General features: G+C 45.7%; 2 protein-coding genes across 2 annotated transcripts in view; both read right to left on the reverse strand.

Annotated features, from left to right (window-relative positions):
• Window positions 1-1,672: 1,672 nt before the first annotated feature.
• LOC139155775 (gamma-secretase subunit PEN-2-like) lies at window positions 1,673-6,016 on the reverse strand. The gene is made up of 3 exons (XM_070731042.1): window positions 5,804-6,016; window positions 4,532-4,636; window positions 1,673-2,058 (listed from the first exon to the last, which is right to left on the reverse strand). Exons 1-3 carry the CDS (start codon window positions 5,862-5,864, stop codon window positions 1,919-1,921), a joined length of 306 nt encoding a protein of 101 aa, XP_070587143.1. The 5' UTR covers window positions 5,865-6,016; the 3' UTR covers window positions 1,673-1,918.
• A 3,341-nt stretch (window positions 6,017-9,357) lies between these two features.
• The window catches only part of LOC139155776 (histone-lysine N-methyltransferase 2B-like), a 104,977-nt gene continuing 88,570 nt past the window's right edge, over window positions 9,358-25,764 (reverse strand). The window contains 9 exon segments of the mRNA XM_070731043.1: window positions 9,358-10,316; window positions 16,238-16,367; window positions 17,708-17,791; window positions 18,463-18,570; window positions 20,403-20,580; window positions 20,748-20,822; window positions 22,840-22,977; window positions 24,992-25,098; window positions 25,188-25,283. Coding sequence (XP_070587144.1) covers window positions 10,041-10,316; window positions 16,238-16,367; window positions 17,708-17,791; window positions 18,463-18,570; window positions 20,403-20,580; window positions 20,748-20,822; window positions 22,840-22,977; window positions 24,992-25,098; window positions 25,188-25,283 — 1,192 coding nt within the window. The 3' untranslated portion in view covers window positions 9,358-10,040.

Consider the following 25,764-nt stretch of genomic DNA (forward strand, 5'->3'; position numbering starts at 1 on the left):
CAAGGGTGCTTCTTCAAGAGGCAACTGGACTTTTGTTTTTATTTGAAGGTATTTTGCATCTCAAGCAAGGAAATGAACTGAAGAAAGCTTCTGGCACGAGAAGCAAAATGTCTTGAAGGAAAAACAGGGGAAGTTCAGTTCCCTCTTGAAAAAGCACCTCAGGGACATCTTAGGGTCAGTTCCTCTGACTCTGCCCAATAACATCACAGGGTTTTTGTGGTAGAGAAAATAGGAGGGTGGAGTATTAAATGTGTTTCACCTCAGAACTTTTTAAAAAAAATCCTACAACTGGCAAAGCACGCATAAACTTATTTTGTTACGCTTTTTTAGTGGCTTCGCTTATGATACGAAACCAGGTGTCAACGAACCAAATAGCATCTGTGAAATAAATCACATTCCACTCCTGTGCTCTCACACAAGGTTCGATTTATTAGCATCGCCATATTGGATTCGTAGCCGTCCTTCCAAGACTAAATTCTCTTCAGTTCCCCATCCAGGTTAAAGTTCATCTCACCTCCCCACACCCACAAATGCAATCGCGTGGACCAATCCGGTGCAGGGATTCACTGGCGTCTTTATTAGTTCAGTTGACCTTGGACTCTGTGTAAGGAATGTGTGGCGGTTATCAATCACTCTCTTTCTCTCATCTCTCGCTGCTAACTGTGGTAGGCCCAAAGCCTATAACTTCACATAATGGCTTTGGGCCTGACACCAGGCCAGATTAATTTATAGCTTGGCATCCAGAAAGTGGCTCAAGGATCACCCAGTAACCCAGACATAGAAACATAGAAGACTGACGGCAGAAAAAGACCTCATGGTCCATCCAGTCTGCCCTTATACTATTTTCTGTATTTTATCTTTATCTTTTATCTATCTTTACCCCAGGCATGTTTAAATTCAGTTACTGTGGATTTATCTAACACGTCTGCTGGAAGTTTGTTCCAAGGATCTACTACTCTTTCAGTAAAATAATATTTTGTCATGTTGCTTTTGATCTTTCCCCCAACTAACTTCAGATTGTGTCCCCTTGTTCTTGTGTTCACTTTCCTATTAAAAACACTTCCCTCCTGGACCTTATTTAACCCTTTGACATATTTAAATGTTTCTATCATGTCCCCCCTTTTCCTTCTGTCCTCCAGACTCTACAGATTGAGTTCATGAAGTCTTTCCTGATACGTTTTATGCTTAAGACCTTCCACCATTCTTGTAGCCCGTCTTTGGACCCGTTCAATTTTGTCAATATCTTTTTGTAGGTGAGGTCTCCAGAACTGAACACAGTATTCCAAATGTGGTCTTACCAGCACTCTATATAGCGGGATCATAATCTCCCTCTTCCTGCTTGTTATACCTCTAGCTATGCAGCCAAGCATCCTACTTGCTTTCCCTACCACCTGATTGCACTGTTCACCCATTTTGAGAAATCACCACCCCTAAATCCTTTTCTTCTGAAGTTTTTGCTAACACAGAACTGCCAATACAATACTCAGATTGAGGATTCCTTTTCCCCAAGTGCATTATTTTACATTTGGAAACATTAAACTGCAGTTTCCATTGCTTTGACCATTTATCTAGTAAAGCTAAATCATTTACCAGACACCTGTTTCGAACAAGAGGTTTTGCCCTCCACCGCTCATCCCTTTCTCACAACACCATCACGCTGGAGGCCAACAAGAAGAGACCATCCTATCTTTATTGATCATCTTTTTGTAGTCAAGGAGAGCTGGAGTTGATGATCCGGAGGACCACAGAGAAGAGGCGCCCCCCCTCCCCTCCACAGTTTACCACAGTAGGTTCCCAACTTGGATTCCATGAAAAGGAGATATTAGGAGAAAAGAAATTAGCCAGGGGAGGGCTACTCAAGGAGTCTGACAGTAAAATGCAAAAGTCCACCTTGAGGACCTTTGAGGAAGGATGTACTTCAGGGGATGCCCAGCGGGATGGTGAAGGAAAGGTAGTCGCCAAGTTCACCCCACTCGGCCCGGCGTGACTGGAAGATGCAGCTCCACGTGGTGAGCACAATCACCCAGAAAAGGAGACCTAAGGCGGACCGCTGGACATCTGCGAAGAGGTGGGAAGAAACGACCAGAAAACAATTAAGCATTCCTCTCTTCCCCTGCCTCCAATTTATTTGTTTATTTGGATATGCCGCCCCTCTCCGAAGACTCGGGGCGGCATATAACAAATAAAAAAGAACAATACAATAGCATCATCCAAATTCAATTAATTTAAAAACTAAGTGTACTCATCTATAAAACCCAGTACAGTGGTACCTCTACTTATGAACTTAATTCGTTCCGTGACCAGGTTCTTAAGTAGAAAAGTTGGTAAGAAGAAGCAATTTTTTCCCATAGGAATGAATGTAAAGGCAAATAATATGTGCGATTGGGGAAACCACAGGGAGGGTGGAGGCCCTGTTTCCTTCCAGGGGATTCCTAGAGAGGCCCCACGGAGGTTTCTCCCTGCCTTTTCCTGCCCTGTTTCCTCCCATGAGATACCTAGAGAGGCCCCCCAGAGACTTCTCCCCGCCTTTTCCTGCCCTGTTTCCTCCCATGAGATACCTAGAGAGGCCCCCCAGAGACTTTTCCCCGCCTTTTCCGGCCCTGTTTCCTCCCATGAGATACCTAGAGAGGCCCCCCAGAGGCTTCTCCCTGCCTTTTCCGGTTACAGTTTCAGAGGCTCGAGTTTGTAAGTGGAAAATGGCTCTTGAGAAAAGGCAAAAAAATCTTCAACACATAGTTCTTATCTAGAAAAGTTCTTAAGTAGAGGCGTTCTTAGGTAGAAGTACCACTGTATTGTTAAAAAAACACTCATACCCACTCACACAACAATCATAGGTAACATTCATTGGTCAGGGGGTAGAATCTAATGACCCCAGTCTTGGCGGCATAGATCAGTCTTCAGACACTTGCGGAACGCGAGGAGGGTGGGGGCAGTACGAGTCTCCGGGGAAAGCTGATTCCAGAGAGCTGGGGCCCCCACAGAGAAGGCTTTATCCCTACCCCCCCAGCGCCAAGTGACATTGTCTAGTTGACGGGACCTGGAGAAGGCCAACTCTGTGGGACCTAACCGGTTGCTGGAATTCATGCTGCAGAAGGAGGACCCGCAGGTAATCTGGCCCGATGCCATGCTTTATTTTGCATCCCAGCACCTCATCAAGAACTGAGTTCCAGTCAGGGCTGTTGTCTTAAGATAGGGGTATCAAACCCGATTTCACTGAGGGCTGCATCAGGGTTGTGTCTGATCTCGATGGGCAAGACAGCTCGACATCAGCCGTGTCGGAGCCACCTTTGTGGCCAAGTGCTAAGGCAAGATTTCCTTAAGACCCTCCCTCCCTTCCCTCTTCATTCTCCTTTCTTCTTACTCCCTACATGGCATCGGACCAGAGTACCTCCGGAACCGCCTTCTACCGCATGAATCCCAGCGGCTGATAAGGTCCCACAGAGTTGGCCTTCTCCGGGTCCCGTCGACTAAACCAGTGTTTTTCAACCAGTGTGCCGTGGCACACTAGTGTGCCGCGAGACATGGTCAGGTGTGCCGCGAAGAAGGAAGCTCAGGTTCCGATCTTGCAACTTTTTGCTGAGAGAGAGAGTGAGAGAGATAGAGAAAGAGAGAGAAAGAAAGCAAGAGAGAAAAAGAGAGAGAAAGAAAAGAAAGAGAGAGAAAGCAAGAGTGAGAAAAGAAAGCAAAAGAGAGAGCGAAAGAGAGAGAAAAGAAAGCAAGAGAGAAAGAAAGCAAGAGAGAGAGAGAGAGAAAAGGAGAGGCCCCAGGGAAGAGCCTTCTCTGTGGCGGCCCCGGGCCTCTGGAATCAACTCCCCCCAGAGATTAGAACTGCCCCCACTCTCCTTGTCTTTCGCAAATTGCTTAAGACCCACCTGTATTGCCAGGCATGGGGTAACTGAGACATCTCCCCCAGGCTTTTACATTTATGTATGGTACGTGTGTGTTGCATGGTTTTTAAATGATGGAGTTTTTAGCTGTTTTTTAATATTAGATTTGTTTCCATTGTAACATTGTTGTTATTATTGTTGTGAGCCGCCCCGAGTCTTAGGAGAGGGGCGGCATACAAATCTAATAAATTATTATTATTATTATCATTATTATTATTATTATTATTATTATTATTCTTTCCCCTCTTTCGTTCTTTTTCTTTTTCTTTTCCTCTTTCCCTTTCTCCTTTCCTGCCCCAAATGGAAAAGGGGAAATATTTCTCCTTTTGTTTTAATTTGTTTTGCTAGCCTTCTGCCAGTGAAAATGGCGCTTGGTAGGGCCATGTTTGGACCTCCACGCCCTGTTTTCAGCCGTGATAGCCTCCTGCAGCCCCCCTGCCAGCAAAAACAGAACTTGGGGAAGCCACGCATGGTCCTCCCAAGCTCTGTTTTCGCTGGTAGAGGCAGCGTGGGCTGGTCCTTTGCTGTTTCGAGGGAGGCCTGTCGGCCAGATCTAAGCACCAGGTCTTGAGTTTGACACCTGTCTTAGAACATACTGTACCCACCAGAATACCCTCCCATCCCCTTCCCCACGAGAAACTTACAGCGCTTGATCTGAAGCTGCTCAGTGTATGCAGGTGCAAAAAAGGCCTCTCGGAAAAACCAAATGACGTTCACCAGCCACAGGAAAGGGAGCAGAGCAAAGCCACCTAAAGAAATGGGAGAAAGACATTATCTACTTCTTTGCTTTCTTCAAGGGACGGTGCAGGGGGGGAAAAGAGATTTTTCACAGGGGTTTCATGAACAGAAAAGTGTGTTTTATCCAAATTGGTTTTCCTCTTAGAAATATAGAATAACAGAGTTGGAAGGGAACTTGGAGGTCTTCTAGTCCTTCACCACTTCATACAAATGGAGAGGGGCGGCATAAAAATCTAATAATAATAATTATTATTGTTATTGTTGTTGTTATTAGATCGTGCAGAATGCAGCCGCGAGAGCCGTCGTGGGGCTTCCAAGATTCGCCCATGTTTCTTCAACACTCTGTGGCTTGCATTGGCTGCCGATCAGTTTCCGGTCACAATTCAAAGTGTTGGTTATGATCTTTAAAGCCCTACATGGCATTGGACCAGATTACCTCCGGAACCGCCTGCTACCGCACGAATCCCAGCGACCGATAAGGTCCCACAGAGTTGGCCTTCTCCGGGTCCCGTCGACTAAACAATGTCGTTTGGCTGGCCCCGGGGAAGTTGGCTCTTCTATAACTTGAGGACTTCAACTCCCAGAATTCCTGAGCCAATTATGCTAGCTCAGGAATTCTGGGAGTTGAAGTCCACATGCCATAGAAGAGCCAACTTTGCCTACCCCTGCTTAACCTATTATTATTATTATTATTATTATTATTAATTAGATTTGTATGCTGCCTCTCTCCATGGTCTCGGGGCGGCTCACAACATGTTATAAAACAATATACAAATTATAATCAGATCCAATTAATATAGATAATTAATTAAAAACATTATAAAAACTAAGTATCACAATCATTCATTCAATACGACCAAACATAATAAACATTCAGTGGCCAGAGACTCGGATCTAATGACTCCAAGCCTAGCAGCAGCATAAATAAGTTTTAAAGTAAAATTTAGCCCAGTGTTTTTGAAAGTGGACTTTTTAAAGTGGCCTGGACTTCAGCTCCCAGAATCCCCCAGCCAGCCTCTTAAAGAACCCGAGCCACTTCCGCTGAGCGCCCCGCCTATTGAGCTTCCCCTTTTTTAAAAGAACCCCAATCTTACCCCCCCACACACACCCTAGACCGCTCCTCTACCCACCCACCCCCAAACCAGGCTGCGCTGCCTCCCCCCCAAGCTGGGGCTCACCCAGGTAATACTTCCGGCAGAGGTTCAGCTTCTCTTCGTTGGAGACGCGCTCCAGGTTCATGTTGCCCCACGGCTGGCGGCCCCTCCCCGGCCCCGCCGCAGAAATGACAGGAAGCCGAACACCGGAACGGGGCTCGAGAGGGGACCCGGCCCACCTTCGCTCTTCTGACGCCCGCCCGAAAGTCTCCCCCCGGTCCCGCTCCCTTTTCCTCCCGGCGCAGCTGCTTCCGGGCCGGAAGCCCCGCCCCCTGCCGCGCCCCTCCCTTCTCTCTCTCTATCTCTCCCCCCCTTCCACAGCAGCCAGGAACTCTGGGAGCTGTAGTCCGGCAGCTGCTGCGAGATGCCCAAGGAGGCCGCGAAGGCGCCAGAGGAAGCGGGGCGGGCAGGAGGGGGGGGGGGGGGAGCACTCAGGGTCTTCTGAACCCCGTTTGTTGGAGATTTGCGTTTCCTGGGTTGGCACAGCACTCTGTGCCAGTGCAGAAGCCCAACCCTGGGCGTGCATGAGGGCACCATTGTCCTACTGCCTAATTGACCTGTACCTACTTTACTAGTGTTTAGGTTCATGCCAATGCAGTGGTACTTCCACTGAAGAACTTAATTCGTTCCGTGACCAGGTTTTTAAGTAGAAAGGTTTGTAAGTAGAAGCCATTTTTCCCATAGGAATCAATGTAAAAGCAAATAATGCATACAAACCCTTTAGGAAAAAAATAAAAGCTCAGAATTTGGGTGGGAGAAGGAGGAGGAAGAAGAAGAGGAGGAGGACAGTCGCTGCCCAGAGTGAAGGGAGCTTTTCTTTTCTTTGGGCGCTGGCAGGTTTATTCCCTCTTCAAGCGCCCAGAGAAAGGGAAATACTTCATTCGCTCTAGACTGCCAAAGCCTCCTTACGCGCCACCGAAAGGCCAGAAAAACCGAGATGGCCAGGATTAGAGAGGGAATGGCAGGAAACTGGCCGGGCCTTCGTGCCGTTCTCAAATTTCCTGGGAAATTTTTGTGGGCTCCAGTTCTTAAGTAGAAAAACTTAAGGAGAGGCAAAAGAATCTTGAACACCCAGTTCTTATCTAGAAAAGTTCTTAAGTAGAGGCGTTCTTAAGTAGCAGTACCACTGTATCTTTTATCGTATACATGTTTGACAAATAAAATAGGTAGGTAAGTAGGTAGGTAGAGAGGTGGGTAGTTAAGAACATAATAGACTTATGGTAGTAATGCTGTAATATACATAAACTTTTTTTATTTTTCCTTATATATGTTGGTTTTGTATATATGTATATTTTGTGTTTGTATTTTGTAGGTTGATTTGTTTTAAATTCAATAAAAACTATTTAAAAAAGAAGGAAATGATAGCAGTCTTCCAATATCTCAGGGGTTGCCACAAAGAAGAGGGAGTCAAGCTATTCTCCAAAGCAGCTGAGGGTAGAACAAGAAGAGATGGGTGGAAACTAATCAAGGAGAGAAGCAACCTAGAACTAAGGAGAAATTTCTCAACAGATCAATCAGTGAATCGACTTGCTTCTAGAAATTATGGGTACTTCATCACTGCACTTTAAGAAGAGACTGCACTTCTCTGAAATGGTATATAAGGGGTTGGACTTGAAGACCAGAGTTGGAAGTTCCCTTCCAACTCTGATTTTGCCTGGACGCTATATACATAACCCTGGGAAATTAGAACCATTGTAAAGTACATGGCAATTGCCAAGTGCCCAATTTTTGATCATGTGACCCTGGGGATGCTATGATGGTCCTTAGTGCGAGAACAGATCATAAGTCATTTTATTTTTTTTGGAGCAAGGGGTTGGAGCAACTGTTCGCTTTGTTATTCTGTTACAGCTCCAAATTGCAAAACAAATTGTATAGGTGACTTTGTCTCAATCAGGTGGTCTTCAAAATTGGCAATTTTTAGGACATGTGGACTTTAACTCCCAGAATTCCCTAGCTGGCTGGTACGAGAGAGGATATGTACCTAAGTTCCGGAAGTAATGCAAAAATGTCAGTCCAGTTGTACAACTGTATGTGGAAGTACAACTATATGTCACTGTGTTTGTATGGCTTATAGTGTCAGAATTCTTTAAAATCCTGGCTCGTTGCTCTGAGGGTTTTGTTTTTAGGGGAAAGAACCTGAGAGGCCAATGCAAACGGTTTGTATGCTCAGAGCATTTAGTGCTGTGGTTCTCAACCTTTCTAATGCCACGACTCCTTAATACAGTTCCTCATGTTGTGGTGGCCCCCAACCATAAGTCTAGCACCAATTCTCCCGACAGGAAGGTAAGAGGGACACCCCCACTGTAAACACCTGATTGGTCGGATTGTAAAAATATGTTGCAAGGCGCCAGTATAGAAGCTTTAGTTCCTACCACCGTGGGAAATTTATCTTTTCCCTTGGTCTTAGGAGACCCCTGTGAAATGGTCATCTGACCCCAAAGGGGTCCCGACCCCTGGGATGAGAACCACTGGTTTAGTGGAAGGAAGGCAGTATGCCCTTTCAGTCAGGCGTACTTAAGAAAAATCAGTAGGTAATCCTCAACTTACCACTGATCACTTATCAACTGTTCAAAGCTACAACAGACCCAACGGACCTGGGTTTGAAGATCCAAAACCCATGCTCTCCTTCTTCAGTCACATGACTGCATTTTGGGCACTCGGCAATCAGCCTGTATTTTCAGCACAGACTTTGAAGTGTCCCGTAGTTACGTGACCTTGGTCTATGTTTTTGCCAGAATCCAGTGTTTACTTCTGCTTTCTGGCAAAATAACCCATCCCATAGTGAACAAAGGGTTCACTTATCGACCACAGGGGGAAAAAAAATTTGTAAAATTGGGCATGGTCACCAACTACAGTGGCACCTCTACTTAAGAACTTAATTCATTTCGTGACCAGGTTCTTAAGTAGAAAACTTTGTAAGTAGAAGCAATTTTCCCATAGGAATCAATGTAAAAGCAAATAATGTGTGAAAACCCTTTAGGAAAGAAATAAAAGCTCGGAATTTGGGTGGGAGGAGGAGGAGGAAGAAGAGGAGGAAGACAGTCGCTACCCAAAGTGAAGGGAGCTTTTCTTTTCTCTGGGTGCTGGCAGAGGTTTATTCCCTCTCCGAGCGCCCAGAGAAAGGAAAATGCTTCGCTCACTCTGGACTGCCAAAGCCTCCTTAAGCGCCACCGAAAGGCTCCTCTGGCGGCACAGAAAAGCCCGAGATGGCCGAGATTAAAGGGGGAATGGCAGGAAACTGGCCGGGCCTTCGTGCCATTCTCAAATTTCCCGGGAAGTTTTTCTGGGCTTGGGTTCTTAAGCAGAAAATGGTTCTTAGGAAGAAAAGCAAACAAATCTTGAATACCCAGTTCTTATCTAGAAAAGTTCTTAAGTAGAGGTACCACTGTAATTTAATTTACAAGTCACTGTAAACAGCAGGTTCAATTACAGTCACAAGTTCTATATTCTCAATTCTGTTATAACCAAGGAAAGTTCATTAAATGACAGAACCACCACTGTCTCTCTCTCCAGAGTTTTGTTCTACATTCACACATTCTCATTCATCCTGAGCAACTGAAGCCACGGAGGACACAATCTTGTGTCAAAATTGCTTTTTATTTAAAATTATACCAACAAGAATCCAACCCTTTCCCGTCTGAGTTGACTGAGCATCTTAAATAAAAAAAGTGCATAGAAAATAAACAGGTTTAGAAATTTGTACAACTATTTACATCCTCCTGGGTTTGATGTATTTTTTTTTCTTCTTCTTTAAAACAGAGGGTCATCTTGGAGGAAGGAGGGGGAAAAAACCCACAAAAGTTTAAAAGTACAAAATAAAAAAGATTGTTCTCGCCCCACAGGACTGGGGAGGTGCGGAAGGAAGAAAGAGGAGGAAGAAGAGAAAGAGGTCTAATGAAGCAGAATGGGGGCACAAATAAGAGTGATTCTTCCTGCATTTTTTGCCCTGGATCTCTGCATCTCATAATTTCAAGCCACAAAACAAAAAAATAATATATATAGACCGAGCTGCCGCTAAGAGCTTTCCCCCATCACTCGTACGTAACACAGGGCATCCCTGATGCTCTTTGGAGATGATTGAGGTCCTTGGAATCACACGCTCCAAGGAATTAAAGGGATGGGTCAGCAATGCAGCAGCCCACCAAAAGGTTATGCCATGATTAAGGCTCCCCATCCATCCCACTTCGCCCGGCCACCCTCTGACACTGGGAAGAGGCTGGGCAAGCCTATGGATCTGGAAAGCCAAGCGAGGGACCAGTCTTTAATTGAGGAAACGTCGGCAACGTTTGGCTCCGCAATTGCAAGGGAGTTTGCTGCCCGCGTCTTCGAAGGGGAATTTGTAGTCGTAGGTGAGTTCTTCGCCCCGGAAAATCCGGCGCAGGGCAAAAATCACAATATGCTTCTGGCCTTCGACGTGGATCACGCGGGAGTAGCAGTTGGGCTCGCAGGAGTGGTTGATGAAGCGGGCGGCGTTGCCGTGCATCGTGGCATCCACCACGTCGAAGTCATCGATGCGGAACATGTAGCATCCGATGCCCTGCAAGGAAGGAAAGGAGAGGTAAAGAGGGGGGGGGGAGGCGTGGAGAATCCATAGAGCTCAGGGTTGTGTTGTTGGATTCTTGGTTGTGGAGAATTTGGGGCCCTAGTCCTCATGAAGGAGGAGAAAAGGGTCATTCTTTGTCAAGTGGACCAGGTGAAATGGAAGCCTTATTTGAAAAGAAACCATCACAAAAACAACATATATGATAGGAAAAAACGTGCTCTAATGAAATAAAAATGAAGATGATTGAAGGTGATGAAACGGAGTTCTGTGTTTTCTCACCTTCAATCATCTTCATTTTTATTTCATTAGAAAGAGCACGTTTTTTCCTACCATGTATGTTGTTTTTGTGATGGTTTCTTTTCAAATAAGGCTGCAAAAATCAGTCAAGTGGACACCTGGTCCACTTGACAAAGAATGACCCAAAATAAGGATGAATGTCTGATGGATGAATGGGTCTAATTTTGGGGTTTTACTGGTCATATATTTTAATTATTGTACGCTGCCCTGAGTCCATTTTGGAGAAGGGCGGCTTATAAATCTATTAAATTAAATTAAAAGTTGGAAAAGAGTTTCGGCCAATGGACAGAAAGTTTGAACAGGGAACCACAAGCTTGCGATGATGATGTTAGCTAACTTTTTTTTTGCAAACATGTCTTACTGATACTTTTTTTTTTAGTAAACATAAAAAGTTCCATTTCTATCTGAACAGCATGTTGTCTGGGCACAATTAGTTTTAAGTAGAGGTACAACAATAATCATAGTAAACATACCGTATATACTCGAGTATAAGTCGCTCCGACTATAAGTCGAGGCGCCTACTTTTGCCACAAAAACTGGGAAAATTTATAAACCCCTGTATAAGTCGAGGGTGGAAATTGCAGCGGCTACTGGTAACTTATAAAAATGGAAACCAATAAAATTACATCAATTGAGGCATCAGTAGATTAAATTTTTTAGAATATTTATTTCAAAGAAAACCAGTAAACTAGCTCTGTAAGTTTAAAAGAGGGTAAACAGGTATATGTCCCACCCAAGGCAGGTATAGGCAAAAAAAATGCAAGTACTGTACTTGCCTCAATCCCCCACTGCTCCTGCTGGTTTGGGTTAGGGTTAGGATACTTGGCCTCTCTTTGCCTCAAAGAGATACAATTTCCCTCTCTATTTACTATTACTGAAAATCCAAAATATACTATTTAATTCTATGTATATATGCCATATGTGTACATACATATTACACACATGCACACAAAAATACACCGTACATTGTTTACTATATAAACTATACCGTATTTATATTTACAGAGAGAGAGAGAGCGAGGGAGCTCTTGTAAAATTACAGGTATATACGGTACATTCAACCTTACTTACTGTAATAGGAAAAACAAACCCAGAGTCCACTTTCTGCCACACATTTAACCACAACTAGAACATTACATATGCCTTCAGATGTACCAGTACTTCCCTAGCTTGCACATCACTGTTAGAGCTAGGAAATGTCATGGATTGAGTAAAATGTGGTGATTCTCACTGAGCAACGCTTTATTTAACAACCACAATTTTGGGCTCAATTGTGGTCATAGGTCTTTCTTTCTTTCTTTCTGTCTCTCCTTCCTTCCTTCCTTCTTCCCTCCCCCTTTCTTTTTCTGACTGCCTATCTTCCTTCCTTTTTCTTTCCTTCTTCTGTCCCTTCCCTCCCTCCTTTCCTTTTTTGTCTCTTTTCCTTCCTACCTACCATCTTTCTTTGTCTCTTTTCCTTCCTACCATCTTTTTTTCTTTCTTTCTGTCTTCCTTCTTTCCTAACTCCTTCCTTCCCTCCCTCCCTCCTTCCTTGCCGCCCAACTCCAACAGGTCTCTGGGTGGCTCACAACAATCACAACAACTAAAAAGCAATATAAAATGTAACAACAATACAACAGCATATAGCATAAAATGCATAAGTACGGTAACCCTTAAAATGCCTTGACACTGGCAATGAGTAAAATGCCAAGTGTATAAGACAGGGACTTTAGGACAGAGGAGGGGGGCACCCCTGCTCAGGTGCAGAGCACAAAGCAGGGCTAAGTCACCAAATGAAAGACGCAGAGAAGTACAGCAATTTTCCTGGAGGGCTTGAGTGCCTGTGCTTTTCATTCCAGGAAAACAACTCAGGCTCGCACCCCCTCCCCCCCACGGAAATACTCATTGACAGGACGCCTGCCGATGTCTCTTTCGGCTGCATCCACGGTTTAGATCACGCTCCCTTTAGCCTTCTGGGAGCTGTAGTGTCTCTTCGGGCAGAGTGGCTGAGCCCGCCTTCTCGAAAAGACTACAACTCCCAAGAGGCACCGGGAGGGAAGTGTGGGCGAGGGGGCGACCGGCCGCGGAGTTGGTCATGGGAATAGTAGTATGAAAAGGCAGCCGAGCCGGCAAAATAAAGGCGAGTGAGTGAGGGAAGGGAATGTCGGGAGGGAATGGCTCGCTGCTTTTCCACCCAGCCAGCCCCTTCTCACTGAGGTTGCAGAACAAGACAAGGGGGTTTATGCAGTCTGGCAAATGTTTTTCACCTGGCAGGGGCCTTGGCATGGGGCAGGCAGAAAGTGAAGTCCCGGCAAATGGGTAGCTGGCAAGAACCACACGCTCCCATCCGCCCCTTGCTCTGGCCATTTCAGAGGACAACGCCCATTGCCCACTCCGGTAATTTTCTATTGGAAAAATCCATTGCTGCAATCCCAAACGTTCATTTTTTAAAAAGCTGAGAAGCTGGGATTGCAGCAAGGAAACCCAGGGCGGGCGGGGGAGGTGCCTCCTTCTTTTGGTGATTGATGCCTGCTTGGAACCCCCACCACCTTTCCAACAGCGAAGAGAGGCGGCACCTTCCTGAAGCGTTCGGTTAAGTGGCTGGGGGAAAGTGGGGCAGTTGCCGCTTCTTTTGCCTTTCCCTCAGTCGCTTCGGGACATCGCTTTGGGTGCGCCTGCCTTTCCTACAACAAAGAGAGGCGGCACCTTCCCAAAGCGTTCGGTTAAGTGGCTGGGGGAAGGGCTGGCCAGTTGCTGCCTCTCTCCACTGTAGGAGAGGCAGGCACACCCAAAGCGATGTTCCTAAGCGGTCTCCGGGAAGCGGCTTAGGGAAAGACAGCCATCTTTCAGCTTGAAAGAAGCGGCAACTGCCCGGTTAAGAAGCAAGAATCCACCCCCTAGCCAAACGGCTTTTTTCCTGTTTGGCTAGGAGGTGGATTCCTGCTTTAAACCGGGCAGTTACCGCTTCTTTCAAGCTGAAAGACGGCTGTCTTTCCCAAAGCTGCTTCCTGGAGACGGCTAAGGATATCGCTCTGGGAGAGGAAGCGGCTTAGGGAAAGACAGCCGTCTTTCAGCTTGAAAGAAGCGGTAACTGCCCGGTTAAAAGCAGGAATCCACCCCCTAGCTAAACAGGAAAAAAGCCGTTTGGCTAGGGGGTGGATTCTTGCTTCTTAACCGGGCAGTTGCCGCTTCTTTCAAGCTGAAAGACGGCTGTCTTTCCCTAAGCCGCTTGCGCCCTCTTGTGGTGACTTGTCAGTCACCCGAGTATAAGTCGAGGTCGGGTTTTTCAGCCCATTTTTTGGGCTAAAAAACTCGACTTATACTCGAGTATATACGGTATGAATATTAATCACAAAGTAATCATGCAACTAATTTATCCATCTTGAGAATTTTCACTACAAACATTTTTGTTATCTCCTTAATCTTTTTAGCTTCTAACCCGTTTCTGTTGGTTATCCATTGATAGAACAAGTCCCATGTTAAAAAAGCATTCTGTTTCTTCCTTTTAAATGTTAGTCTATCCATCTCAGCACATTCTAATATTTTTTATTATAACACTTTCTTTCCTCTGTAGGGCTCTCCTCGTTTTTCCATTGTTGTGCAAGCACCATGCTGATGAGGTTAGCTAACTTGATAATGCAGGAAATGGAGCATAGATTAGATTAGATTAGATTTATTGGATTTATATGCCGCCCCTCTCCGCAAACTCGGGGCAGCTCACAACAAGGTAAAAACAATACATAATAACAAATCCAATACCCACCAATCCAGTTACAATGTTAAGCTAAAAAATTCATAAAAAACAACCCCAGAATATTAAAAAACAAGCACACAATCAATCTAACACCAGAACAACATGGGCAAGGGGGAGATGTTTCAGTTCCCCCATGCCTGACGGCAGAGGTGGGTTTTAAGGAGTTTGCGAAAGGCAAGGAGGGCGGGGGCAATCCTAATCTCAGGGGGGAGCTGGTTCCAGAGGGTCGGAGCCGCCACAGAGAAGGCTCTTCCCCTGGGTCCTGCCAGACGACATTGTTTAGTCGATGGGACCCAGAGAAGGCCAACTCTGTGGGACTGAACCGGTCGCTGGGATTCGTGTGGCAGAAGGCGGTCCCGGAGATATTCTGGTCCGGTGCCATGAAGGTCTTTATAGGTCATAACCAACACTTTGAATTGTGACCGGAAACTGATCGGCAACCAATGCAGACTGCGGAGTGTTGGAGTGATATGGGCATACTTAGAGAAGCCCATAATTGCTCTCGCAGCTGCGTTCTGCACGATCTGAAGTTTCCGAACACTTTTCAAAGGTAGCCCCATGTAGAGAGTGCTACAGTACTCGAGCCTCGAGGTGATGAGGGCATGAGTGACTGTCAGCAATGACTCCTGGTCCAAATAGGGCCGCAACTGGCGCACCAGGTGAACCTGGGCAAACGCCCCCCTCGCCACAGCTGAAAGATGTTTCTCTAATGTGAGCTGTGGATCGAGAACATCAAGAACCCAACAGAGATAAGCCGAGAACACAGCTGGCTTCATGTCTATGGAGATTCTCAGTCATCCAGATCATGGTTGTCCCAAAGATGCTTTTCAAGAGGCAACTGGACTTTATTTATTTATTTATTGGATTTGTATGCCGCCCCTCTCTGTGGACTCGGGGCGGCTAACAACAGTGGTAAAAACAGCATGTGACAATCCAATACTAAAATAGCTAAAAACCCTTGTTATAAAACCAATCACACATACAAACATACCATGCATAAATTGTAGAAGCCTAGGGGGAAAGAATATCTCAGTTCCCCCATGCCTGGCGGCAGAGGTGGGTTTTAAGGAGCTTACGAAAGGCAAGGAGGGTGGGGGCTATTCTAATCTCTGGGGGGAGTTGGTTGCAGAGGGCTGGGGCTGCCACAGACAAGGCTCTTCCCCTGGGTCCCACCAAACGACATTGTTTAGTTAAAAACATAGAAACATAGAAGTCTGACGGCAGAAAAAGACCTCCTGGTCCATCTAGTCTGCCCTTATACTATTTTCTGTATTTTATCTTAGGATGGATATATGTTTATCCCAAGCATGTTTAAATTCAGTTACTGTGGATTTATCTACCACGTCTGCTGGAAGTTTGTTCTTCAGTTGACGGGACCCGGAGAAGGCCCACTCTGTGGGACCTAATATTTATTATTATTATTTATTGGATTTGTATGCCGCCCCTCTCCATAGACTTGGGGCGGCTAACAACAGTAGTACAAAACAGCATGTAAATCCACTACTAAAACAGTTAAACACCCTTATTTGTAAAACCAAACATACATGCAAACAAACATACCATGCATAAATTGTAAAGGCCTAGGGGATAAGAATATCTCAGTTCCCCCATGCCTGACGGCAGAGGTGGGTTTTAAGGAGCTTACGAAACTTCTTTCTTTGATCCTTGAAGACGCTTTGCTTCCCGTCCAAGAAACTTCTTCAGTTCTGACCTCAGTCAGAATGAGGTCATTCTTGGATGAGAAGCCAAACATCTTCAAAAGAAGAAACATAGGAAGAAAGTCCACTTGCCTCTTGAAAAACCACCTTTGGGATAAGCTGGCAACCATATTGCTTTCCCAGCATGCATCCCCCCCTTCCCTTCTACCCTTTCTTCAGAAGCATACCTTGCTGTCGTAGTACTTTTCACGCTTATCGGTGAGCACCGAACGGATGACAATGCCGGAGTACTCAATCACCATCTCGCCCGCGTCAATGTTGCGCTTGCAGAACAAGCCCCGCCCATGGATGGCTGACCTAAAATGGAGAGAACATCCGACAGCTGAAAACTAACGGAGGGCGTATGAATTAACCCAGCGAGTTGTCAGGACTTTTGCGCTGTCAGATCCAGGAACGATTGCAGGACACAGCTATGCCTACCCTTTGTCTGGAAGGCCTAAACAAGTGATGATTTGGAGGCTAAAATATTATTATTATTATTATTATTATTATTATTATTATTATTATTATTAATTAGATTTGTATGTCCCCCTCTCCGTAGACTCGGGGAGACTTACAGCAATAATAATAATAAAAACAATGTACAATAACAAATCTAATATTTAAAAATATCTAAAAACCCATTATTTTAAAAAAGACACACACACACACACACATATATGTCACTTGTTTTTTGCTGAATTTGAGAATTAAGGGAGACTAGGATAGATCTATTTCGGCCTTATTTTGGCCTCATCAGCTAGCCATACCCTCACTGGGACTTGAACCTGCAACCTTTGCCTTGTAAGGCAGAGAATTAACCTCTAGGCTACAGTATCCAATCCCTTCAGGAGGCCACATTTTGGCTGACCAGGGAGGACGTCTTTGTGACGTCAAAGCTCCGCCCATGGAATTCCCTACTGGGATTCCCCACCTCCGTTTCAGCCTCCAGATCGGCCGAAAACGCCGCTGCCGATTGCAAAAATGGTGCTCCGCCAGGTGGCGCCGCTCAGCTGTAACCTTCTGAAACAGCCGGGTGCTTCTCGGCGGCCTCCAGAACCCGAACCCGAACTTTTGCCGAATTTCCAGGTTCGGCATTCAGGAGAACGCCGAGAAGCCCCCCGGCTGTTTCAGGTGACAGCCGGGCGGTGGTGCTTCTCGGCGGCCTCCCGAACCCGAACCCAAAAAGTTCGGGTTCGGGAGAATGCCGAGAAGCCCCCCGGCTGTTTTAAAAGGTGACAGACGGGCACCGCCGCCCAGCGGAGCACCATTTTGCGATCTGCGGTGGGTTTGTAAGCCGGAAAAAGTTTGTAACAAGAAGCAAAAAATTTCCGAACCCCGGGTTCACGAGGGGTTCATATCACGAGGTACCACTGTACCTGAAACCAGGACAAGAAGCAATGGGTGGAAACTAAACAAGGGGAGAACCAACCTAGCACTAGGGAGAAAGTTCCTGATAGTTGGAACAATTTAATCAGTGGAATGATTTGCTTCTAGAAATTGTGGGTGCTACAACAAGGGAGATTTTAAAGAAGGGACTGGACAACCACTTGTCTGAAATGGTATAAGGTTTCTTGCTTGAGCACGGGGGGCTGGACTAAAAGACCTCCATGGTTCCTTCTAAACTCTATGTTTTTGTGATCTCTTTGAAGCATTACCTGTACACTCCCACAGCCTCTTTGGAAGTTTTCTTCAGGTGTCGAAACCTCATGGCCATGGGTAGCTCCAAGCTGGTGGCTCGCCTAAGATACAATACATCAGATCAGGCCCTGAACCACATAAGTATGTGATGGGCTCTTTCAAAGCTTTTACATAGGATCTTTTGATCAGGCAGAAGGTTTGGGGCAGCAAATATCCTCCTTTATTAGAGCAATACTTTTGTACAGACGTGACAGAAAGATTGTTATTAGGGATACAGGCTATTCAGGCTGTTAATTTTATTGGCTAAAGAAGCAGCAGCACTTTTTAAAAAGCTTACCTGTTTCATATCCACTTCAAAATAAAATCAGTAATTGGGATTTTGCAGCCTCTATAATAATACATATTAGGTCTAATCCAGGTCTAATTATAAGCTACCATGGAGCTCTATTGAAATCAGAAATCTAGAAGTTAACTAACCGGATTTCAATGACTGTCCTCTCCTCCTGGATAAATCTGTGTCTATAATAAATGCCTTAAAAAGCTGGAAAAAATAACGGCAAAACCGTCAAATTTAAAATAGCACATTCTTTCTTTGTTAGGAAAATGGGTTTTCTGTAACACAAGCCCCTTTTCTCTTTTAAGCCTGATGATGAGAATGGAGTTTTCTTGGTTGAACATAGCTGCTGGACATGACATTACCCAACACAAGGGTCAGAGCAGACATGATGTCTACTCTAGCTCCAGGACCATGAAAGCGAGAGGGCCTCTTTACCTGGTGGACTTCAGCTGTACTTCGTCTTCTTCTTCATCATAAGGGCCACCCTCGGGAAGCACACGATGCTGAGATGCTAAGAAGTTGAACATGTCAAAGGTGCATTTCCTAAAAGGGGAGGAATAGAGAATTGTTCAGAACCCAAGTGGATTCTCTGCCCTTTCAGTCGCCTTTTCTCATGCATTCTAGCCGGCTTTCCAAAATCTACTGGATCAGGAACCCGTTTTTATTGCCTCACAGGCTTCAAATCAACGGATCAAGTCAACGAAGCAGTGGAAGTGATGTGCCGGTGCCTGGAGGCTGTTGGGGTCTGGATGGGTGTCAACAGACTCAAACTCAACCTGGATAAGACGGAGTGGCTGCCTCCCAAGGACAATTCCATCTGTCCATCCATTACCCCGGGCGGGGAGAAAAATATTGACCCCCTCAGACGTCCTCCTCGATCCACAGCTGACATTAGAGAAACATCTTTAGGCTGTGGCAAGGGGGGCGTTTGCCCAGGTTCGCCTGGTGCACCAGTTGCGGCCCTATCTGGACCGGGAGTCACTGCTCACAGTCACTCATGCCCTCATCACCTCGAGGCTCAACTACTGTAACGCTCTCTACATGGGACTACCTTTGAAAAGTGTTCGGAAACTTCAGATCGTGCAGAATGCAGCTGCGAGAGCAATCATGGGCTTTCCCAAATATGCCCATGTCACACCAACACTCTGCAGTCTGCATTGGTTGCCGATCAGTTTGCATTCACAATTCAAAGTGTTGGTTATGACCTATAAATTCTTTCACGGCATCGGACCAGAATACCTCCGAGACCGCCTTCTGCCGCACGAATCCCAGCGACCGGTTAAGTCCCACAGAGTGGGTCTTCTCCGGGTCCCGTCGATGAAACAATGGTGTCTGGCAGGACCCAGGGGAAGAGCCTTCTCTGTGGCGGCCCCGACCCTCTGGAATCAACTCCCCCCCGGAGATTAGGATTGCCCCCACCCTCCTTGCCTTTCGCAAACTTCTCAAAACCCGCCTCTGCCATCAGGCATGGGGAAATTGATCCCCCGGGCCGTTTCCCATTTTACACAAGGTTTGTCTGAGATGTATGATTGTTTTTTATACGTAGGGTTTTAAATTTATTTATTTTATTTTATTTATTGTTTAGATTTGTATGCCGCCCCTCTCCGCGAACTCGGGGCGGCTCACAACAAAAATATACACAATCGTACAAATCCAAATAGATTCAATAAATTTAAGTATTTAAAATAGTTTTAAAAAAGAACCCCACTATATTAACAAGCACACCCACCCACACAAATTGCTTTTTTATTGTTGGATTTGGATCATGTTTTGTGTTGTGAGCCGCTGCGAGTCTCCGGAGAGGGGCGGCATACAAATCGAATAAATCTAATCTAATCAAATATGGGTAGTCCTCGACTTATGACTATTCAGTTAGCAATCACTCAAAGTTACAACCACTTGAAAAATGTAACTTATGACCAGTCCTTGCGCTTATATCCATAGCAGCATTCCTGTGGTCAGTGTTCACCATCTGGGTGCATGGCAACTGGCTTGCATTTATGGTAATTGCACTGTGCCAGGACTACACCGTCATCATTTGCAAACTTTCTCAGCTGGTTTCCAACAATGGAGAAGCTGGCTAGGAAGGTCTAATTATGTGGCCTTCTTAACGACTGCAGCAAGATGCAGTCCAATTAACGTTGAATTTTTTCAGCCTCAATTATGACCCTAAGTCAAGGAAGTATTGGCTATTACCCTGTACCAGGGGTAGGCAAAGTTGGCTCTTCTATGACTTCTGGACTTCAACTCCCAGAATTCCTGAGCCAATCTTACTAGCTTAGGAATTCTGGGAGATGTAGTCCACATGTCATAGAAGACCCAACATTGCCTTACCACTGCCCTGTACCAAATAAAAAGGAAAGTTATTCACCCACCTGACGTAAACTTCAGCCCGGGCACAACCGTGAGGATTGAGAGGCAGCTCCTCTTCCTCGCCTTCGTGCTGGTGGTATCGGAATTTGTACTTGTGACAGGCCTTGGCACCATACAGCTGCTCCACCAGGAAGATGACAGCATCGTGATGCATCCCCAACATTCTCACTCCATTCATTCCTGTAAGGAAAATAGGTGCAATTCATCACTCCAGGCCTGATCCCAAGAAGTCCTGCTTGCACAGAAAAAAGCCTAAAAACTACGCTAATCTACCTTTCCCTCCTCTAGCTTTTCCCCTTCGAATGGAAAAGGCGGAAACATCCCAAAGGGCATAGAACTTCTATTACCTGCAAAGGACAGGTGTTTGAGCCGGGCATTGGTGCGAGCTTCCTGGACCTTCTCAATCACTGCTTTCCAGGCACCTGGAGATAGAACACAAATGAATTATTATATTGAGTGGTCTGGTGGCCTAGAGGTGGAGCTCTTGGGAGGCTTTGAGTTCGATTCTAGGAAAAGCCTGGTATTTCTCTCTCTGGGCACAATGAGAAAACCCTCTGGACTTGGACTAATATACTGGGGGCGTTTGCCCAGGTTTGCCTGGTGCACCAGTTGCGGCCCTATCGGGACCGGGAGTCACTGCTTACAGTCACTCATGCCCTCATCACCTCGAGGTTCGACTACTGTAATGCTCTCTACATGGGGCTACCTTTGAAAAGTGTTCGGAAACTTCAGATCGTGCAGAATGCAGCTCCGAGAGCAGTCATGGGCTTCCCTAGGTATGCCCATGTTTCACCAACACTCCGCAGTCTGCATTGGTTGCCGATCAATTTCCGGTCACAATTCAAAGTGTTGGTTATGACCTTTAAAGCCCTTCATGGCATTGGACCAGAATATCTCCGAGACCGCCTTCTGCCGCACGAATCCCAGCGACCGATTAGGTCCCACAGAGTGGGCCTTCTCTGGGTCCCGTCAACTAAACAATGTCGGTTGGCAGGCCCCAGGGGAAGAGCCTTCTCTGTGGCGGCCCCGACTCTCTGGAACCAGCTCGTCCCAGAGATTAGAACTGCCCCTACTCTCCTTGCCTTTCGTAAGGTCCTTAAAACCCACCTTTGCCGTCAGGCATGGGGGAACTGAAACATCTCCCCTGGGCATATACAATTTATGCATGGTAGGTTTGTATGTATGTATGTTTGTTTTAGTAAATGGTTTTTAAAAAATATTTTAAATTATAATTTAGATTTGTCATGAATTGTTTTGTTTTGCTGTGAGCCGCCCCGAGTCTGCGGAGAGGGGCGGCATACAAATCTAAATAATAAATAATAAATAAATATTGCTTCACAGTGGTTATAGAGTTGGCCTTCTCCTCGTCCCGTCGACGAAACAATGTCGTCTGGCGGGACCCAGGGGAAGAGCCTTCTCTGTGGTGACCCTGACCCTCTGAAATTAACTCCCCCTGGAGATTAGGACTGCCCCCACCCTCCTTGCCTTTCGTAAACTCCTCAAAACCCACCTCTGTCGTCTGGCATGGGGGAATTGACTCCCCTGGGCCGTTCCCGCTTTCTGTATAGTATGTATGAGATGCATGATGGTCTTTTATATTAAGGGTTTTTAAGTGTTTTTAAGTATTGGATTGTATATATACTGTATAAACATATATAACCAATTTCAAGGCTATACCAGTGATGGCGAATCTTTTTGTCTTCAGGTGCCAAGAGTGTGTGCATGCACTATCGTTCATGCGCAAGTGCCCACACCCATAATTCAATGCCTGGGGAGGGCAAAAACAGCTTCCTTCGCCCCCAGGAGGCCCTCTGGAGGCCAGAAATGGCCTGTTTCCCAACTTCTGGTGGGCTCAGGGGAAGAAAGGAAGGAAGAGGGGAAGGGAGGAAGGAAGGAAGGAAGAAAGGGAGGGAAGGAAGGAAGAGAGGGAGGGAGGAAGGGGGGAAGGAAGGAAGGGAGGGAGGAAGGAAGAAAGGGAGGGAGGGAAGGAACAGAGGGAGGGAGGAAGGAAGGGGGGAAGGAAGGAAGGAAGAGGGGAAGGGAGGAAGGAAGGAAGGAAGAAAGGGAGGGAGGAAGGAAGAAAGGGAGGGAGGGAGGAAGGGGGGAAGGAAGGAAGGAAGAGGGGAAGGGAGGAAGGAAGGAAGGAAGAAAGGGAGGGAAGGAAGGGAGGGAGGAAGGAAGGGGGAAAGGAAGGAAGGGAGGGGGGAAGGGAGGGAGGAAGGAAGGAAGGAAAGAAGGAAGGAAGAAAGGGAGGGAAGGAAGGAAGAGAGGGAGGAAGGAAGGAAGGAAAGAAAAAGAAGGAAAGAAAAAGAAAGAAAAAGAAAGAAAGAAAGAAAGTCATGTGTACTAATCCACCATTATTGAGTGAGCTTTGCACGCGGTACAGAGCACCCAAGAGAACAGTTAAAGGAATTCTGCCAGGGCTGGTCCCCTCCTCACCATCAACGCTGTCCGCCTGCACTTTAAAGCCATCTTCGCTGGTGATCTCAAAACACAAGTGGGGCTGCGTTTTGCGGGGCATCTCATTTTCTTTGTCCTCCTGTTTCAGATTGTCTTCGTCTGAGCTGGAGAGATCTCCTAGAGGCAAAAGAGAGGCTCAAATCGTCTGTGGACACTGCCTTCGTCAAGGTCTTGGATAATGGAGTGGGACATGGAAGGGCCAAAAATACAGGTGGTCCTCGACTTGCCCCCTGGCCAATAAATGAGATTTATGGCTGTGATTTGAATTTGTTTGATTTATTTTCAATATATTGGGTTTTTAGTGTATATAGTTTTTTTAATTAATTAGATTTGTCTTTGTATTTATTGTTTTATATTATATGCTGTGAGCCGCCCCGAGTCTTCGGAGAGGGGCGGCATACAAATCTAATAAAGAATAATAATTTCAACATTTCAAAAACCAGCCTTGAGACTTTTGAGAAATAACTCCTCTAACATTTTCAATAAGGTATTTCGTCAACCCATTATCTCCAGATGTGTGGAGTTGCACTTGAAACTTCCAGAATTCCAGAGGCAGGTACGCTGTCCGTTTGAGCACTGGACCTATAATACCCACACTGACTGCTCTGCGCCTCTATAACTGCCTGGTTTTGGTTCTGCAACTTCCTGCTGGCTTCCCATAGGCAAATCATTGGGGAAACAGGCAGGAAATTGAAAGTCTCAGGTGGCTTGCAAGCAAGATGGCAGGAAGGTGATCACAGAGGGTCACAGAGGTGGTGTGAGGATCAGAGAGTGAATGGAGTATGTGAAGGAGGCGCAGGGTGCTTCCAAGAGGATACGCAAGGGTCAGTCTGAATGGCAGTTTTAGGACAACCAGCCATTAAATATTAAGAGCATACGGGCATTTGAATTATTAGACCTCCATGTAATTTCTACATTAGGCTGGTAAATCCCCCAGGGGTTGGATAATAATAATAATAATAATAATAATAATAATAATAATAATAGTAATAGTAATAGTAATAATAATAATAGTAATAGTAATAATAATAGTAATAATAGTAATAATAATAGTAATAATAGTAATAATAATAATAATAATAATAATAATAATAATAATAATAATAATAATACTTGTGCCGGAACTACCATTTACCAGTGGCAAAGAACTGGTGGAATCATAAGCCCGAAAAAGTGGTCAAAAATGAGCAAGCAAAAGTACTGTGGGACTTCCGACTTCAGACTGACTGAATTCTGAAGCATAACACACCAGACATTGTGATTGTGGAGAAAAAGAAAGTATGGATCATCGACATCGCAATCCCAGGGGACAGCAGAATTGAGGAGAAACAGCTAGAGAAATTAGTGAAATACGAAGATCTAAAAATCGAGCTGCAACGATTCTGGCATAAGCCAGTGAAAGTGGTCCGAGTGGTACTTTGCACGCTGGGCGCAGTGCCAAAGGATCTCAGTGGACATTTGAAAACCATCGGAATTGAAAAAATCTCCACCTGTCAATTGCAAAAGGCTGCTTTACTGGGATCGGCAAACATAATTTGTTGCTAGATCATGCAGTCCTAGGTGCTTGGGAAGCGCCCGACTGGTGATGAAATACGAAATCCAGCATAGTGATCTCGTTTGCTGTGTTGTACTGACATAATAATAATAATAATAATAATAATAATTATTATTATTATTATTATTATTATTATTATTATTATTATTTATTAGATTTGTATGCCACCCCACTCCGAAGATAAAAATTGCCATTTCATTTTGAATTGTAGGAATATAACGAAGACTGGTGTGTATGCCCTTGAATGAAAGGTGGGCTGCTAAGGTGGAACGGTGCCGTGTGCTCGCCCCCGTGGTTCTTGAGTGCTAGCGGAGTCCAGCGCAATTATGGTACTGCACCTGGGCAGGTAGCGAAATTGCGCACGGACAGGCAGGTCTAGCGGTGTCCACACGCGATTTCGCCAGCTGCCCAGGTGCAGCAGCATAATTACACTGGACTCCACTACCACTCAAGAGCCACGGGGGCGAGCACACGTTCCACCTTAGCTGCCCACCTCTGCCTTGAATATATTTATCAAGACCTCCCGTCATTTCTTAAGCCCTCTCACTAAACCGGACATAAGCAGAGGGCTTTTACCTGCGTATCTATGCCAGACGTGTTCCAGCACAGACTTTGGGATCTGCTCCGGGGATCCAGGGTGGGAATGCAATGCTGCCAAGGAAGGAGAATGCTCCATCGGAGACCTGCAGAGACATCGGAAATGAAAGATTAAGGGCCGGCAAGCAAGCAAGCAAACTCCAGGGTTCCTATAGCTTGAAGCCAACACACTTACAGCTCGTTTTCGCTGACGACGCTGGTCTCTTCTTTGAATGCATCCAGGTTTAGGACGCCCGTTGTTGTGGGCGTCTTCATCCGTACCCTCCCAAGGCTGTAGGAGGGCAAAGGGGCCATTTCAATACATAACATACGCACACACACGCACACACACACGCTTGCATAAATCACAGGCAGTCCTCGACTTACGACGGTTATTAATATTATTTATTATTATTTATTGGATTTGTATGCCGCCCCTCTCCGCAGACTCGGGGCGGCTAACAACAATGATAAAAAACAACATGTAACAATCCAATTTAATAAAACAACTAAAAATCCTTATTATAAAAACTAAACATACACACAAACATACCATGCACAACTTGTAATGGCCTAGGGGAAGGAATATCCTAACTCCCCCATGCCTGGCGACAAAGGTGTGTCTTGAGTAATTTGCGAAAGACAAGGAGGGTGGGGGCCGTTCTAATCTCTGGGGGGAGTTGATTCCAGAGGGCCGGGGCTGCCACAGAGAAGGCTCTTCCCCCTGGGGCCCGCCAAATGACATTGTTTGGTCGACGGGACCCGGAGAAGGC

Source organism: Erythrolamprus reginae, unplaced genomic scaffold (assembly GCF_031021105.1).
Source record: "Erythrolamprus reginae isolate rEryReg1 unplaced genomic scaffold, rEryReg1.hap1 H_54, whole genome shotgun sequence".
NCBI classification, from domain to species: Eukaryota; Metazoa; Chordata; class Lepidosauria; order Squamata; family Dipsadidae; genus Erythrolamprus; species Erythrolamprus reginae.